The 17,787-nt window shown below is 44.0% G+C and overlaps 1 protein-coding gene across 2 annotated transcripts in view; it reads left to right on the forward strand.

Annotated features, from left to right (window-relative positions):
- The window catches only part of Oct-tyrr (Octopamine-Tyramine receptor), a 59,124-nt gene extending 45,084 nt beyond the window's left edge, over positions 1–14,040 (forward strand). For both annotated transcript variants that reach the window (XM_072006036.1, XM_072006035.1), the window contains one exon: positions 8,881–14,040. In XM_072006036.1, coding sequence (XP_071862137.1) covers positions 8,898–10,106 — 1,209 coding nt within the window. In that variant the 5' untranslated portion in view covers positions 8,881–8,897 and the 3' untranslated portion in view covers positions 10,107–14,040. The remainder of the gene's footprint in view (positions 1–8,880) is intronic.
- Positions 14,041–17,787: the final 3,747 nt, after the last annotated feature.

Consider the following 17,787-nt stretch of genomic DNA (forward strand, 5'->3'; position numbering starts at 1 on the left):
CCTGTTTCTAGGAAACTTGGCTGATCTCGCGTAATGGAACAAACAAGCGACTGTCTTGGTGAAAATGCTCTCGCGCGTTATTCTCTTTTGACAAAAGCAGACGAGAGATGAACGTAAAAAAGGAAAAGTACTATCTACCGTTGTATCTCTATCGGATGTCCTCGCGTTTCAAAATAATTTGACATTATTATCGTCATAAAGGAGTAACAATTTTAGCCGAACAAACGATTACATATGCATGGTATGCACGTGTAGCATTATACTCGAGCCAACGAACTTTATCAACTGTTTTAATTCGTGGCAAAAGCAGTGTTTTATATTCATCGGTGTAACGAGAGCGAGGACGAAATATGCTCGAATATTCTCTATATGATTAATTTTGATTTATAAGCATAACTGGAATGAAAATTTGCATTAAGTTATGAATAGAAATCTCTCTCTCTCTCTCTCTCTCTCTTGTTTCGAGCAATGATTAAACAGTCGAATAAGAATGAAATCGAGTAAAAATCTCTGCAATATCAATATTATCGGTATCATCGATTAAACCTTAATCGCTGGCGAATTAAATCGTAACGAAATTTATATTTCAACTCGACCAAGCCAATTACTCGCGCTTGCTCAAACGCTTATTTTCTTTCTCTTGCGTGCTGTTAAACCGAGGGACATCCAATTTTTCGATTACAACTCAATCTACAAGGATCGACCAGCTTTTACCAGCGGTGTAACAGCTTTCGCCGGAAATAATGAGTTTGCATGCAGATTATGATGCTCGTGACGCAACGTAACGATTCGAACGAGGTTACTCGTGGACGTTCCGCGTCCATGTTACCGTTGTGGTCTAGGTAGTTACTAGCCGTCCGAACCATTTACATCGGAAGTACAACGAGACGGTAAATTAGCGGCAAATCTAAAGTCGCGCGCGCGGTATTGGCGGATTACACGTGGAACGTGAGGGCACTGCTAATGGAACCACCCTCGTCGAAACTTTGTCGGCTCCCTGGCCAAAGTAAATTACGATCGGGTTCCACAGAAAGCCGTTTCGTTCAAACACTCGCGTGGTTTGCGTGTACCGCGTGTTCAGGTAGCACCGCACTGCGTTCACGGCTGCATAGATCGTTCTTATAGATTCGCCAATCCACATCCGATTTTATCGTCGAGCTATTACGAGTGCACCGTAGGAGAACGTTATACAGGGAGTTTTGATAGAGCTTCGGGAGATAGGGAAGGTGTAACGCTTTCACCGAGACTCCACGCAAAGATGCTAGTAACTGGGTTATGTACCGTGATAAAATATTAATAAACCTTGGGAGTTATAGTAGTCAAAGTATTTGAGATAGCGAAGGTAACGCGGAGCGCGGCAACTCTCGCTCGAATTCCAATTCTGCTGGCAGAATTATTTAGGAATATACGTCAGAGAATCGTTTGGAGTAAAGTAGAAAGCGAGGGGAAAGAGTCGTAAGCGGCAGACTACGTTCGAATCAAATTGATCCAGCTGTTGCTCGAATTTTAACTTTTTGTCACGAGGATGATTTAGAAGTATACAAGTGAGAAAATTGTTCGGGATAATAACACGAAACAAGGAGAAAGTAGAAGTTTGGACGTAGAAGCGGTAGACGCTCGAACCGAGTCAAGTAATATCTTTAACGCTGTGTAAAAGGAGGGATAGGTTTAAGCACCGATTTCAGAGAAACGTGTCTCCTAACTATACGAACCGAACTGGTTAGCAAGTTTCAGCGTTGCTAAAATAACAGCATTATCGTTTATGGTAAAACGTACTAAGCGTCATGGTGGTAAACCAAACAGTTTTGCCAAGTTTCGCACGATTTATCAACGACGAATTGTAACACGTACGAGACGCGCTTATAGCCGCTTAGTATTCCCTACGTTTCGCGATCTCTCGCGTTCAGTTCGTCTTTTTGCAAGATACTTGCACGTAGCGCACGATGCGCAGTCTCTGCCTCTTCAGCCTCTCATCTTCTCTTCTCGCGTAACCACAAATTTCCTCGTTTCTTTTTTCTTTCGTATTTCTTCCACTCGTTTATTTTATCTCCTATACAATTTTATCCTCTCCATTTATCTTTCAGATTCGTATCTGTCTATCGAACATGGGTCCTCGCTACTTGTAACGGTCGTTTGCTCGTGCTTCACAGTTCAATCGTTCCACCATTTATCACACCTGTCGTATCGTCACTCATTTCGTATCGGCACACATTTCTGTTCGCTCGATATCACGCGTTCCATCCTCCGCTCATTACGGATTTAATTACTTCCTCGAGCGTCCCTTCAGCCGACTCCACCGACGTCGATCGTGCGTCGTTCCCCGAAGGTGTCGTTGGATAGAACGCGTTACAGAGTCTCAACTTTTATCTTCCGATTTCTTCGGCAAACTTTGATTTGCTTTGTTGCCGGAAGTAAACGAGGCCTGGAGAAAAAGGGGAAAAGGAAAATCGCGAAAGGCGATCCATTCGATATAGAGATTCGTCTTTAGTTATTCCTCCTTCGATAAAATCAATTCGATCTCGCGAGAATATAATCGAATTAATCTTCATCGGACGTCAGTCTGACTTTAATTAAATGGTAAGACGACTCGCGGCTTCGACTTCACCTGCAATCGAGTTCCATGGCCGGCGAGCGGAGAGATCGATTCTCTTCCCTCTTTGGTAACGAGGCTAGAGAGAGGAAGAGAGAGAGAGAAAGAGAGAGAGAGAGAATACAAGAGTCGGCAGAGAGTATTAAAAATTACGAAGACAAGGAAGCGACGCGTCGTCCTGTTTGCACAGCACTTGGACTTGCTCGAAGTTCATTTCTCGCCGAGGAAAACGCCACCGGTCGACCGTTTCTTCTCTTCTTACCAAAGGAAAACGGGAATGTTAACGACAAAAAGTCTGCGCGCCATTCACGAGTGCAATTTCGATTAATCCCGACCACAGTGACGTACTAATATACAGAGTGGCTGGTAATTGGTGGTAGGACCGAGCAAAGTGCGATTCCCCGTGAGAAGATAAGTCGAAAACGTAAAAGAGAGAAACGATTTCACGAAAGCATCGCTCTTTTATCGCCCGATTTCCTACCAATTACCGAACATCCTGTATAATGCACATTTTCCATTTCCTCGTTGATGAAAGCGAAAGGGCGCGCAAACTCGAATCGATTGACATTTCCGTGCGAGGACGAACAAAAAGCTCCACGCTAACTGTGCACCATGCCTCGAAGATCTTCAAACAAGAACTCGAAGTTTATCGCTCGAGCGACTAACTCGCGCTCGATAATGGCATCGTTTCACCCTTCGAACTCGCAACCAAACGGTGTTTCGGATAAAAAGCTCGTCGAATCGAAATGTCTCTTACGTACGTTTCTCTATCTCTATGTATATAGCGAGAAAAAGGCGCTTGGTCGGATCGTTGATTCCGAGAAAGTAGAAACGGCTGTTTCGCTCGATCCGTTTTGTATTATCCGCCCGGCTCGCTACGAGGATTCCGACGATCCTCAAAAGCTAGTAGAACGAATTTCTTTATCCTTTCGGGTTCACGCTTCCATCCCGGTAAGACACGAATGCTCGATTTCACCTTCAATCTCGATTGCTTCTCTCTTGGAACATCGTGTCTTTATCGAGGCTAAAACGTTCATCGAGTAAACTGGTCTTTATCCTTTTAAAGATAAAAGGATAAAGACTCTGCTAACGACCTTTAGGGTGCACGAAGGATTTCCTGTCACACATTTGAAGCGTCGTACCTTTCGAAGCTCGGATTTGTCTAGCGAATATCATCTCGCAGATTATCGACCACATTAAAGAAAAAGAAAATTATACGTACATGTCGGATTATCATTAGGATTAGGGGCGTGTAACGAATCTTTCTTTGGATTAGACATCGTTGTTATACAAGAGCGAAGATATTTACTGGTACAATTATGATCATGACAGAATTTGACAAGTAACCGTGGTAATTAGATACTCGGAATGTGAATGACAATGATCTTAGGCTCGATAACGAATCCACGGGCAACTGGGTAGCAAATGTGCTTTCTTCCAAAGTCCAAGTCGAACTGAACTCACTGATCCACGATTCAAGTGCAACTCAACTTACTCGTCCACAAGTGGAACTCAATTAACTTCTTTTGTCCAAGTCAAACTGCACTTATATACTCTTCTCCGCACCTCTCTGTACTCCTCGGGTCAACTATATTTTTAAGGAGAGCTATATACAATTACTCCATATCTCTGTTTGGTAAAAACGTCCATCCCGTGACCGTGGCTACGTCCAGCGACCCGTTGTGTCACTTCGAGCACAAACCTATTGTCATAATTCTCAAGCACGCATAATCGGATTAAAGCATAAACAACTTCTTCAAAGTTTTATTATTCAAGTACCACTGTAATGAAAGGTCTAGACTAAAGTATTGAGGGTCTTCCCAAAAATTCCAGAAGAAAGGCCCCGATGTCCTTTCATCTCCGATATTTATTTGTCGGATTATCATTAGGTTTAGGGGCGTGTAACGAATCTTTCTTTGGATCAGACATTGTTGTTATACAAAAGCGAAGATATTTACTGGTACAATTATGATCATGACAGAATTTGACAAGTAACCGTGGTAATTAGATACTCGGAATGTGAATGACAATGATCTTAGACTCGCTAACGGATCCACGGTCAACGGGATGACGAATGCGATTTCTTCCACGGTCTAAGTCGAACTCAACTTACTGATGCACGATTCGGGTGTGACTCAACGTACTTGTCCACGGTACAAGTAGAACTTATCCGACTGAATCTCAGTCCAAGTGAAACTGCCCTTATATACTCCTCTCCGTACCTCTCTGTAACCTTCGAGTCAATCTTTATTTTTAAGAGCTATTTAATTACTTCATACTTCTGTTAGGTACCCATACTCAGATTAAATCATAAACAACAATTTCTCAGTTTTATCATTTAAATACAGATATAATAAAAAGTCTGAACAAAATATCGGGGGTCTTCCCAAAAATTCCAAAAGAAAGGCCCCGATGTCCTTTCATCTGCGACATATATATTCGATACTAAAAAGATTTATTACGACGAAACAGTCAAATTATCATTATCGGTGATGGCGAATGGTTAAAATGTTTCTCTCTTGTTCTTGCACGAGTTTCAACTTGAGAACAATAACGCGAAAGTAGCTGGAAACATAAATTTCTGATTTGCAGAAGATCAAAGGCATCGTCTATTCCATCTAGACGGTATCTCCGAGTACGGCAAATTATCTCGGTAGATGAAGAATATCCAACAACTTTGTACAATTCTGGGATAATACAGCTGTTTTAATTAAATTTTCCACGCTTGAAAGAAACCATATATATACGGCTGAAGCTTTATTTTATTAAAACCAACATCTCATATGCTCCAGCCTAATATGTACATTTTTGCGAGTGCTTCTAAACTCTCGAGAAACTTTGTTTACGCGCGACAGGTGGCGAGGAACGTGATCAGCGAACAAATTACGCGTTTCACTTTCACGTTCCTTTGTACCACGGCATGCGCATATGATGGACGCGTAACGAACACGGGAAGAAAATTTACCGAGGACACATAAATATGGAGGAAAATTCTAGATATGCCGTGTTTGGCGCCGCGAGATATCGGACGAGCGACGAACGGGACGCGCGTGTTCCAGCTTGCAGCTATTTTTATTCATTATTCTCGGTCTGTCAGCAGGTGTATTTGAGCGAAGGGAACAAGATTGGCGAGAGAATGAATCTCCGGCCCGTTTCAAATATCGATCGAAATGTAACACGCCACGGAATCTATTAACGTTTCCCTGGCAATATCGCATTCTCCATCTTAAAGAACAGATTGAATTCCGCGCGATTCCAGCAGACGAAGCGTGCTTTCATTTCGCCATGGATCATTGCTTACGATAATACGGTTCCCGAGCAACGAAACAACGAAGAATCGGAACATGAAATCGACAGAAATTAATCGTACTTTCTTTTTCGATGTCACGACCGTCTGGTTTTACACGTAGCACCTCTTTCGACAACGCTGACTCGAACATGAAATTCGATAAATTTTGCGATATAGAAAAATTACTGGCAAACCGATCCACATTGATAACGAACGAACGTGTTCGTTCGAATTTAAGGAGCAGGTGGCTCGAAGGAAAAAATTGGCTACAAGATTCTATGAAAATAGAAGACACGAAGTACGCTAATTATATACCTTCATAAAGGTGTAGCATCGTCTAAATATACAATACTTTCCCTCTCTCTCTCTTTCTCTCGGATTTTAATACCTCTTAGCATTTTTTCCAAGAAACTGTATCTCCTTGAACAAGCAGATTACTTATAGCTCCGAGATGCTTCGTTTTTTTCCCGCCGAGAGATACTCGGTATTTCCTTCTGCGGCGTAACGGGCAACGAACGAAGCGGTGGTAACGCGTTCTGTTTGAAAATTCTTATCGTTCCATGCGGTTAATTTAAATTTCTAATGACCGGTGGACGAAATATCGCACGTTCCGCGCGTGGTTCTATACTAACAGATAAATCGAACGGAGGGTGTGCGTTGGCGATAATTTAATGGTTAGCCAGCGTACAACCGCTTATGGCGAATAGTCGCGGAATTTGCTGCGTTCTAAACCGAAACGAATCACTCGACAAGGTACTTGTGAATTTCACGGTGCAACCGTCCTTGTAACCTTGGTGCTGGTGTAGCTACACAAGCCACGGGAAATAGCGGTGCGTTAAAACGAGCCGCGACAATCGTTTAATCCTCCCCTTAAATAGCTGCGTTCTCGCGTTTTCAGACCTTTTGTTTTCCAAGCTGATCATCCCGTGCGTGTGTATCTCTGGAACAATTTCCAGAGAAAATACCATTCAAAGTACGGTGTCTATCCCTTCTTTCTCTCGCCGTCTTCTTATCTCTTTGTTCGCCGAAGCTGCTATTTCGCCATCCTGTTACTCGCTTCTCTCTAGTTAATTGTTTCCCACCGGATTATTCTTTTTCGTTAACGAACGCTTCCTCGTTGAACGCGAGTTATCACGCGTTAAATCTCGTTCGCGTCCCCTGCTGAAACTTTGCTCGTTGATAGAAAGAAAGTGGTTATAAGTTGCCTGAGAAACGAACTCTCCAACTAGAGTCAGCCGGCAAATAGGCGAAGGAACGCGTTTGAAAGTTGCCGCCGGTGAAGCGATGCCAGCGTGAAACTAAGATATCTACGCGACGAAGGTTGAGACGCGCGGCAAGCTTACGCGAACCATCGGCGAAATTCTAGCGTCATCGATCAAGGATTATCTTCGTGCGGGCTTAGATCGCTTTGAACCATCGCGTGTAAAATCCTACGCCGCAGTACGGGAAGAAAAAACAAGCGAATGCAAACGACGAGACTCCATAAAAGGGAAAATACACTGCTGCCTGTGTCGGCGTTGCCAGGATTTACGGAGGCACTTAAAACCGCTGCCGTGTAGCTCTTTCCCGTTATTTTCTATATGGCCCTTCAAACGAAACGATTACTTTGAAACGCAACATTGAGTGCCGTTGTATCGCTCTTTTCAAAGGTAGCCAAAGCGTGTAGCCGAGCTCTTTGATCGACGACAGGAACGCAAGCAGTTGCAACGATTCTAGCGAGCAAACGATGCATTACGGTTTCTCAAACTAATTCTCAGCGAATGCTTCAACGATGCATCACGAGATCGATCTTAAACCTTACGATACGCTTACATCGGGCTATTTCTCGGTGTTGTGTGAAATTTCGCGCCAACGAGCAATTTGATTTTCATCGTTAACGTTTCCATGCAACTCGCTTGTCCTTTCGTAGCGCTATATTTTTAACGATAAAGCGTTAAAAAAAAAATTCTTCAACGGAACGGTGGAGGAAAGCTTTTGGAAAAGTAGTTCAGTTTTTAATCCTGTTAGCATAAGAGAGAGAAAGAAACATATACCCGAGGATATCATAAATTAGATCCTTTTCGCTATTACGAGTTTCACGGGTTAAAGAGATCCGCTGCTTCGCAACGAACGCCAACAATGGACGTTCCTTGTATAATCGTCGACGTTAACGAATGTCTATAAAAATACACGTATCTCGCACCAGAAACTTTACTTTTACGGTTCATTTCGCAGAATCGTTAATTTTATATTTCTACTCTCGCAAACGCTCCAAAATGCACACGAACGAGCGATGCTGAACATTAATCGATACGACGATTAACACGTTCGTCACCAAACTACGGTGACGCTCTTCTTGTTCGAGTTAATTAAATATACGATATTATATATACTTTTTATTAATTTATATTCTGGATAATGTATTGCATTATTCTATATCGCACGGTATTCGTTAAAACATTCCAAACACATTTGGGGCGATTTTGGGCACTTTGAACGATAGTTATAGACTCCGTCATCGCTATTCTCCTCGCTTTCAAATATGTTTTCACGCTGTTTACTGAACATTTTGAGGATGAAAAATCATCGATGTACGTCTCACAAGTATGCTTCTCGACTAAACGAAAGATCTGAGATAACTGGAAAGCTCATCGCTTTCTTCATTTCAGAAATAAATAATCTTTTCTTTACAATGAATCGAAGGCGATAAACGATGAATTCCTGCTTGTCGCTCTATTTACATTCTGCGTACCGGCGGTCGGATTTGGGCCCCTTCAGGAAACTTAGCCGAATCGCGCTGGGCGACGAACGTGTTAATCGAGCTCGCCTGGTAATTCGAAAAGACATCGTGCGAAACACACCGGTTTTACTTGTTTCTTTGATAAACGATCGTGAACCGATAACGCGATAGTGACAGGAATTTAACGTTGTTCACGCGAGAACGAGCTTGCACATCCTTGGTTAATCGTCAGACGGATACGATATCCGTTCTTCTTACGCTAACGAGAACCTATTGTTCCAGGGAGCAGGCTCGACAACATGAATTCGAGCGGGGAGTCAGGCGGCACGATGACCGAAGACTACGAGGTAACAGGCTGCGGCCCGCCGGAAGAGGAAACAGGATCAAACTTGCCAGTTTGGGAAGCCGCAGCTGCCTCTTTGACACTGGGCTTCCTCGTTCTAACCACGGTACTCGGCAACGCGTTGGTGATCCTCAGCGTGTTCACCTACAGACCTCTGCGAATCGTTCAGAACTTCTTCATCGTTTCGCTGGCGGTCGCCGATCTCGCGGTCGCCATCTTAGTGATGCCTTTCAACGTCGCCTATCTTCTTCTGGGCAAGTGGATCTTCGGTATACACCTTTGTAAATTGTGGTTAACCTGCGACGTGCTCTGTTGCACCGCAAGTATACTGAATCTGTGCGCGATCGCGCTCGATCGTTACTGGGCGATCACCGATCCTATCAATTACGCGCAGAAACGAACGCTGAAGAGAGTTCTAGCGACGATAGCGGGCGTGTGGATATTGTCCGGTGCGATCAGTTCGCCGCCTTTGGCTGGTTGGAACGACTGGCCCGAAGAATTGGAGCCAGGGACACCGTGTCAGTTGACCAGAAGACAGGGCTACGTGATTTACTCGTCGTTAGGCTCGTTCTTTATTCCTCTGTTATTGATGAGCCTGGTGTATCTCGAGATCTTCCTAGCAACGAGAAGAAGACTGAGAGAACGGGCCAGGCAAAGTAGAATAAACGCCGTGCAATCGACCAGACATCGCGAGGTAGACGACGCGGAAGAGTCTGTCAGTTCGGAAACTAACCATAACGAAAGATCGACGCCTCGATCGCACGCCAAACCATCGTTGATCGACGACGAACCGACCGAGGTAACGATAGGAGGTGGCGGCACAGTGACCACGTCCTCCTCCAGGAGGACAACCGGTGGCCGAGCACCGGCGACAACCACCACCGTGTATCAATTCATCGAGGAACGACAAAGAATCTCGTTGTCGAAGGAGAGACGAGCCGCGAGAACGCTGGGCGTGATCATGGGCGTTTTCGTCGTCTGCTGGCTACCGTTCTTCCTCATGTACGTGATCGTACCGTTCTGTCCGGCTTGTTGTCCATCGGACCGGATGGTCTACTTCATCACGTGGCTCGGTTACGTGAACAGCGCGCTGAATCCGCTCATCTACACGATCTTCAATCTTGACTATAGAAGAGCGTTCAGAAGGCTGCTACGCATTCGTTGAACCACGAACCGGCTGCTTAGTTCTATTCCGAGACTATGAGAGACATTGCTGTTCGTTCTCGTTGCCGTTACGCTCGCCGAGTACACCGCGAACGACGGCGAAACTTCGACCCGCTTGAGATTGTTCGTCGAGCAAGACGACAACAACCACGCGAACATCGCGGTTCGACTGGAGTTTTTCGGGACCGAGATCGAGGACGACGAAAGCGGACGAGCTGGTCGATCAGCCACGCTACCACGATCGTCGTTTCGCGTTTCGTTTCGCGCCACGAAACGGCATATGGTTTCGCGGTTCCAGGTCATGGAAAAATTCGAACGAAAACGTGTTTCGCGTTTTACTGGGTGAAAATCTATCGGTACATAGCGCGGAACGACGATGTATCGCGACGGCCGTGCACAATTTACAGACGTTGGATGAATTTTCAGTGGCACGAACGTCGATTTTATCGGGACGAGATAACGAGAGCGAAGCAAACTGCGAATTCGAATCGCGCGGCATAGATTAAGCGACCAAACGGCGAACGCGATAGTCTAATTTACCGACGATATTCTCGCAAAAGGTCGTTTCATTAAAGTTGTTCCATTAATTCTGCAAAGCGAGCGAGGGAACAAGGCGCGCGGATAAGGAATCTTAAGGAAATGAAATCTCCAAGCTGGATCGTCCCGCGATCGTTCGTTCTTTTCGTTGGGCGTCGTTACTTGGGTGCTTTAAGTCGTAGAATAAACTCGCAGTGGACCTTCGTTTCGCGAACAATCACAGCAGGAGAGGTACAGATCGACGAATTCGATCCGTTGAACGTTCGTTCGATCGGTCGGTCAGGCTCGTCCAAAACAGGTAGTCGATTCAATCCGATGCATTGAATAGGCAACGTTTTCAAGTAGTACGAGTCGCGCAGAGATTCGACCGCGGCGTCGAGTCGATCGTTCCATTTTCTATCGAGCCTCGTAAAATATCGCTCCCCTGGGAACAGAAGAATTTCAAGATGACCGATGAATCGATGGGAATACGAACCTTTCGAATTTCCTCTTCGCGCAACTTTCCAGCTTTTTCCTCGCGATACTCGCGGACAAAGAGTTGATATTCGTTTCGTATACGTTTTCTTCTCTCCTTTTTTCTCCGATTCGATCGAGTTTTAGAACAATACGAGAGACGGTGAAACGATGGATCGGGCGATGACGCGTCGATGAGAACCGAAACACGGCCAGTGCGTTCTTCTCGTTTGCCAATCTCAAAGAGATTCACGTTTACGAATAGAAATTTTCTACGAAATCGACCAAGACTCCAGTTAAGACGTTTAGAAGATAGAATATACGTATTCTAGGGTGGTATACGCGCTCCTAATGTAACTCACTTACCGAATGAGATCGTGCGCAAGGCGGATACAACCCGTTCGAGATTCTCTAGCGCTCTTTTAATAGCAGAAAACGAGCGGGGATTAATTCGCGGAACAATAGACACGGTTACCTTCCTCTTGGCCGATGATCGTTCTCTTAAATAGTCCTCGTAAAAAGAACGTTTTGTTTAAAGTCAGCTGCTTCGCTTCGTCCACGTTCAACCTTGTATTCTTCAAAGAATCTTCTGGACAAAGTGTCGCCGAGACTTCTAAATTCATGGTCGGACAGCCAATTGAAAATATCTCGAGACTCGACAGTTGCAACCGAATCGAGGTTGGACTTTTTTTTTTTTTTTTTAACTACGTCTTTAATTAGATAAGCAATTTTAAGTTATCAAGTTGAGGTAATTCTTTGTATCGGTGATAGTTTGCTATTAATTTTGAAAGGAAGCGTTCGATATGATCGAACAGGTTAATTTTTGTACCGATAGAAAAATCTCGCACATATATCCGTAGAATCGAGAAGGGAGTATGTGATGGACGAGTGGAGCTCGTTAGCCGAGTCGTTGTAACGAGATCAACGTGGTTGATTGTTGTCGATTTTTCTTGGAGCGTGGTCGAGGTTTCGAGGAAAAACTTTCACTGGAGCATCGATCCTCCCGGGAGGAGAAAAAAACGAAGAGTAAAGACTTTGGTATTTTCTTGGCAACGATAACGAGCGAGAGATGTCGCGTATTCTTAAATGTGCGGTAGACGTTACTCACTCCGTTCGTTATTAATCGCAAGTGTTATGGTTGTGAATATCGATAACGAAAGAAAGAATCCAAGTGCGAGAAGAAAAAGGTTACCGTTGAAAGAGAAGAAGGTGAAAAAAGCGTCGATTCGCTATCGACGAAGACGTCGTCGATTCGACGCGAAATTACGTTCGTAACACGTATAGACGCGCCGAAGGAAGAAATTATGCGACGCGAGTAGGAGAATGTTGCGGCGGTCTGCATGCGTCTGTGTATAAAAATTATATGTATGTCGCCTCCAGTCTTCTTTGCACGAGCAGCGATATCGAGCACACGAAACGGAAGAGCTCGTACGCGAAGGAAATCGAAAAAGTTGCCTCTTCGTGCCTCAATGTTCGCCGGTCCTTTAATTAAGTAAAAGCTCTGGCGCTCGTCGAGCGTGAAAAAGAAAGCCTCGTATACTCGATACATATCGATGGCTCGGACAGTATGAAATAACGATACGCGATCGTTTACCGAGCACAGCGATTCGTGGTATAATAATATAATGGTGCGCGCGAATCAGTTCGTTAATAGGACACGGGGAACAACGCGCGTCGCTGATGAAACACGGCATAACGTACCGTCGTATCGGCGAATGATTGAAGCGCGAGGAGTTAAATTAAAACGAGTCGTTACCGATCAACGAGGGAACAGGTGACACGTTTGCCGTCCCCTCGAGTGTCGCGCCAAATCGAATAAAGTAACACGAAAGTTAAAAAGGTATAGAATGAAGGGAAAAAGATTAAAAAAAAAAAAAAAAAAGAAAGAAGAGAGAAAAACACATGGCAAAAAAGAAAAGCATTAGCGGGGGACGTATGGTAGGTTACTGGTGTGAAAGGAGATCGCGCGAAAGGCTGGTTAATTCAAAAAACTCGACCTCGTCACCAGGGCGCTCTATAATAAGGTTGTGATAAGGTTGTGAGAACACGTTCGTAGCCGTGCTACGGACGCTACAAGATTTTTAATTATTAGGATAGACAAATGAATATTACTTTATTCGTGGCACTGTCCAAACGCGGCACGAATTCCTATCCAAGAGTGAATTAAGCGCGACTTTTCAACAGTTTTAATTGGACGTTGAATCCGATCCCAGATCTGCGTTTCTTTAATCCTTTGCGTGGATTTCCCTACGTTCCCGTTTCTTGCTTCGTTCTCTTCGCTTTGTCCTCTCCGTGTCATCCGATCGTCGTCAAGGTTACAGTCCTCCCTTCGTTCTCTTCCTCGCTTTCAAAAATCACAAATGTTTTCCTTCTCCTCTTCCGACTCTCTCGTTTTCTCTGTCTCGCGCTTTCTTTTCTTCCTTTCTTTTTTTTTTTTTCTTTATTTTATTTTATACGCGTTTGCTTTTTTTACGATAATAGGTTCTGGTAACGCGACAGTGAATATTACGAGAAGCTGACTCGATTTCCAGCAAAGCTGGACTTCACATTCTCTCGAAGTGCTCGTAAAATGCAAGCTATATCGCTCCCCTTCCATCCCTGTTAAACTCGGAAACGACGAGTCAGACTCGGTTATCGCAAATTTTCTCCATTACCACTTTCACGTCGATCGCATACACTCGAATCGTTGACCAGACGAAGAGCGAATTTCGCGAGCCACTGGTCACCGATGAGACCGTCGTTCCTTTGCTTTCTCTAATCAGCTATTCCGAGACAATTGCTCGCTGCTACGTTATTTCGACGAGATCGCCTCCTCTCTTCTCTTGTTAGCTACCTCATTTATGCAAGCTTTCGCATTATCTTTTTAATACTAGCGATATTATCTCGCTTATGATTCTTTTTTTCCAACGGAATATTCGACGGTAGAGCAACACGTGTTACAACGCGTTCGCATTTAAAAACGGCCGGCGATCAATGCGCGATACCCGCATCGTAAAAAGGAGCCATGGGAAATTTGTTCGCTGGTCGATCTTTCTATCGTTCGTTGTTCCATCGAAGAAGAACGAAAGAAATATGCCAAACGAGAGACGCGAGCAAAAAAAAAACAAATAAAAAACATGAGAATTGAAAAAAAAAAGTACATTTTATACAGCGTCCGGAAAATCGTATTTCCTGACTGACTGATGCGTACGGGACGTGTTTTATTTTTCACGGAAGGACGCGTTTTCACCGGTTATTTTTTCTTTTTTCTTCTCTCTTTTTTTTTTTTTTTTTTTTCGATTGCACGAAACGTTCGTTGCACGAAATACACGCGTGCCACGAGCAAACGTGGCTAGAATTAGCGTAATTACGCGTTGTTGGGCAATTAGAAAATTGTTTCGAACAATATCTACCCGTACCAATCGATTCGTTCTCGTCCGTTTCCATTTGTTTCTTCGTGTCCTTGCAGTTTGCGTGCCCTTTTACGCTTGTTTCGCTGATAGTCCGCGACAGGTGCGACGAATGGTACACTCTCTTCACTGTCTTGTCGAACAACCGAACTGCGCCCATAGAATTTCAAATTACTCGATCCCGTAATTCCTCTTCCCATTTGTTTTTCTTCGCCCGTCTTTTTTTCCTGAACGTTTCACCAGAATTATTCCATCGCGAAACGATGATCGCCAAACGAAATCAATTTCATTTCAACGTTTTCGTCCCAGTCCTGTCGACTAATTCGACGCAAACGGTGTGTTTCTTTCGTCGGTCGAAGGAATTAGAGTCCGTCCCCTGAATAATACTTTCGATCTCGAAACTTTTTACGTACGTATATATACGTTGCGATTACTTTCTAGAATCTACACGATTGTGTAACCGTATCGTTTAGACGAGAGGCGATCGTCTTCTAGCGGGAAAATGATCGAGGTCGTAAGATTTTGCTTGTCGTAAGGTCTCGCCGATCGTTCTTGGATGGGAAGTTCGGCAGTGCGTAGAAATATTATCGTACTACATGATATATTACATTAAAGCATTGCATTTACTTATACATCGGTATCAGCAGATTGATTTTCGAGAAACGTATCACGGATCGACGCGCAGGATAAATTCCTTCGTCCATTTCTCTTTCTTCTATATCTCTTTTCACCATTGACCTCTTTCCTCTTTGCCGATCGTGTATGCTTTGTAAAATCGACCAGCATACGGATATTTTTAAGAAATTCTGTCCGATTCGCGGCTTTTTTCCGCGACTGTTTTTTATACGTTCGCCACACGAAAACAAGCTGCAAATTGATCCGCGATATTCCATGACGATCTTATATATATATATATATATACATATAAATTATTACGTAAAATTGGGCCTGGTCGCCCGATCGAGAGAAACACTACGCTAGATACGTATAACATATACATAAATATATTATATATATATATACACATCTAGTTATTAAACTAATACTCCATTGGTTGTGATTTACAAGTATAGCAATACAGCTCGAGTCCGGCGAACCGATTCGCGCCATGGAGCTTCTCTCTCCGAACGAATTTATTACATTAAACGCGTGTCCCGGTGGAGCGAATTTTTCGAGGATTTTTAACGTCGAGCATAATTTTACAGACTTGTCTCCTAATTTAAGCCCGTGTTCGCAGTTTAAAAGTAGCCGGTAAACCATCCAAGTAATTTAAGACTACGCGTCGTTTAACGATAGCCATTCGTCTCGTACGTTTTCTGCATTTGTCATCTGTAAATCCGTTACAACGGAAAATAGAAAAATTCGTACGCTCGAAAAGCATGTACACTGTTCGTTATGCCGCGGATAACATTATAACGGAAACATCGTGCGACAAACGCGTACTCTAAATCAACGGATTTTTATCTGGCCTCCCGATGTTAATTAAATATTCACGAGGACACGCTGATGAAATAAAATCGTTGACGAAGTTAGCCCACCCTCCCGCCGCATTTCAAGCGTGTTCGTTTGCATGTAAAAATTTCGAAAATACCTCGAAACCTGGTTCTTGCTCTTTCGGTCACCGATCCCGCGACAAGCTTGCTTTCAAATCCGCTTGTTAAATTCTCGAAAAGCCGTTCGTTGCGGCTCGATTGTCGCGCAAATGTTTCTGGCAAACGGAGAATTTTCTCGCGTCAGTTAGCCCAAACTCGAGCATAGCGACCGATCGGGTGCTTCGAACGCGCTTACCGAATAATCGGCAACCTCTGCGTACGCGCGTGCTTTGATCAACGTCACTACCGCGAAAGTTTTAACGAACTTGAACGATTACATTCGTCGATACGAGTAAACGATGAATTTCGATCGTACGACGAGTCGCATCTAGTTTTATTTAAGACGAAGGGCAGAGGAGAAAAGGCTCCGATCGCGCCCCGGAAGCACGGACCATCGAGCGTTCATGCGAGCCTGCCGCTTGAGTGTGTAAATATTCAAACAATATCGGCGAAGAAGATACCAAAAAAATGCATTCGTGTACGTGTACGACTAGTATGTGGAGCGTAGCGTGAATGGTAAATCGATCGAAGCGATCGACGATTGTCTTCTCCAACGTGGGCAACCTTGTTAAACCGGAAGCGAAAAAATCACTGTCGATGCATCGGAGGACGCACGAAATTTCCACACGGATCCAGCGTGGCAATTTGTTAAACGTTTCACGTATATTCGATCTTCGTTATTGGCGCGTATTCACGACTTTGAAAAAGTAGAAGAAACGGAATAAAATAAAAGGAAAAAGCGGAGAAGAGACGCACAGAGTGGGAATTTTCAAGCTCGTACGAGATTCGTTACTTTCGGACCGAATACGCCTCTCTGTGTCATCCACCAAGCCCCAATATCGCAAAGTGCCCTTCCCGGTGAATCACTTTAATTATTTTCAAGCCGGAAGTCCCGCGTATCTAATTTCCATATTTCGTATTTCGCGTTTCACGTGGATTAACCCTGCACCACCGCCACCGTCATCACCCAAGTAGCGTATAGACAGCTCGACTATACGGTTCTCGTCCAATTTCACGACCTTTAAGCTTCGTTCGGATGCGCGATCCTTGAACAAACACGCGAAATGCGTCGGATCTAACCAGATTTGCTACCAAACTTTGTTCACAGTCTCTTTCCTCTATATTTCTTTTCTTTTTTTTCTTTTATTTTTTTACCACAGACGTCGTTACTTTGTCGATAGCCGTCTTATTTATTCGCGCGATTCTTCGTTATTCGTGCATTGCTCGTTCCTGTTTCATAGGAAATGGTGCGACCAATCATTCCTGGTATATCGCCGCATCGGAATATCCGTGTCATAATTATTCCGAGAATAAACGCGTTACATTTCCATAGCAATATTTTTAATCGCTGAAATACGCAAGGTTTAATTACACGGAAATTATGCGCGACAATTTTTTTAAAAGATCGTGCGTGGATAATAGGGGAAAAAATAGGCGAAACACGGTTGTTATCGTTGTCCATTGCGAACGGTTCTTGACTCGGGATTTTCGTGCGTCCGCCGTGTGAATGAAAAACGAGGAAGAAATAAAAAAGATACGGAACAAAAAATATGTATATATATACACACAAACACACACGCACACACACGCATACCAGTATATACCAGTAAAATGTGGAAACCCTTCTCGGATGTGATTAATCTCCTGAAAGCACTCCCCCCTCCTCCATTCTCCCGAGCACACGCTCGTCTATGTACATAGTCAAACGATT

Source organism: Bombus fervidus, chromosome 6 (assembly GCF_041682495.2).
Source record: "Bombus fervidus isolate BK054 chromosome 6, iyBomFerv1, whole genome shotgun sequence".
Classification (NCBI taxonomy): domain Eukaryota; kingdom Metazoa; phylum Arthropoda; class Insecta; order Hymenoptera; family Apidae; genus Bombus; species Bombus fervidus.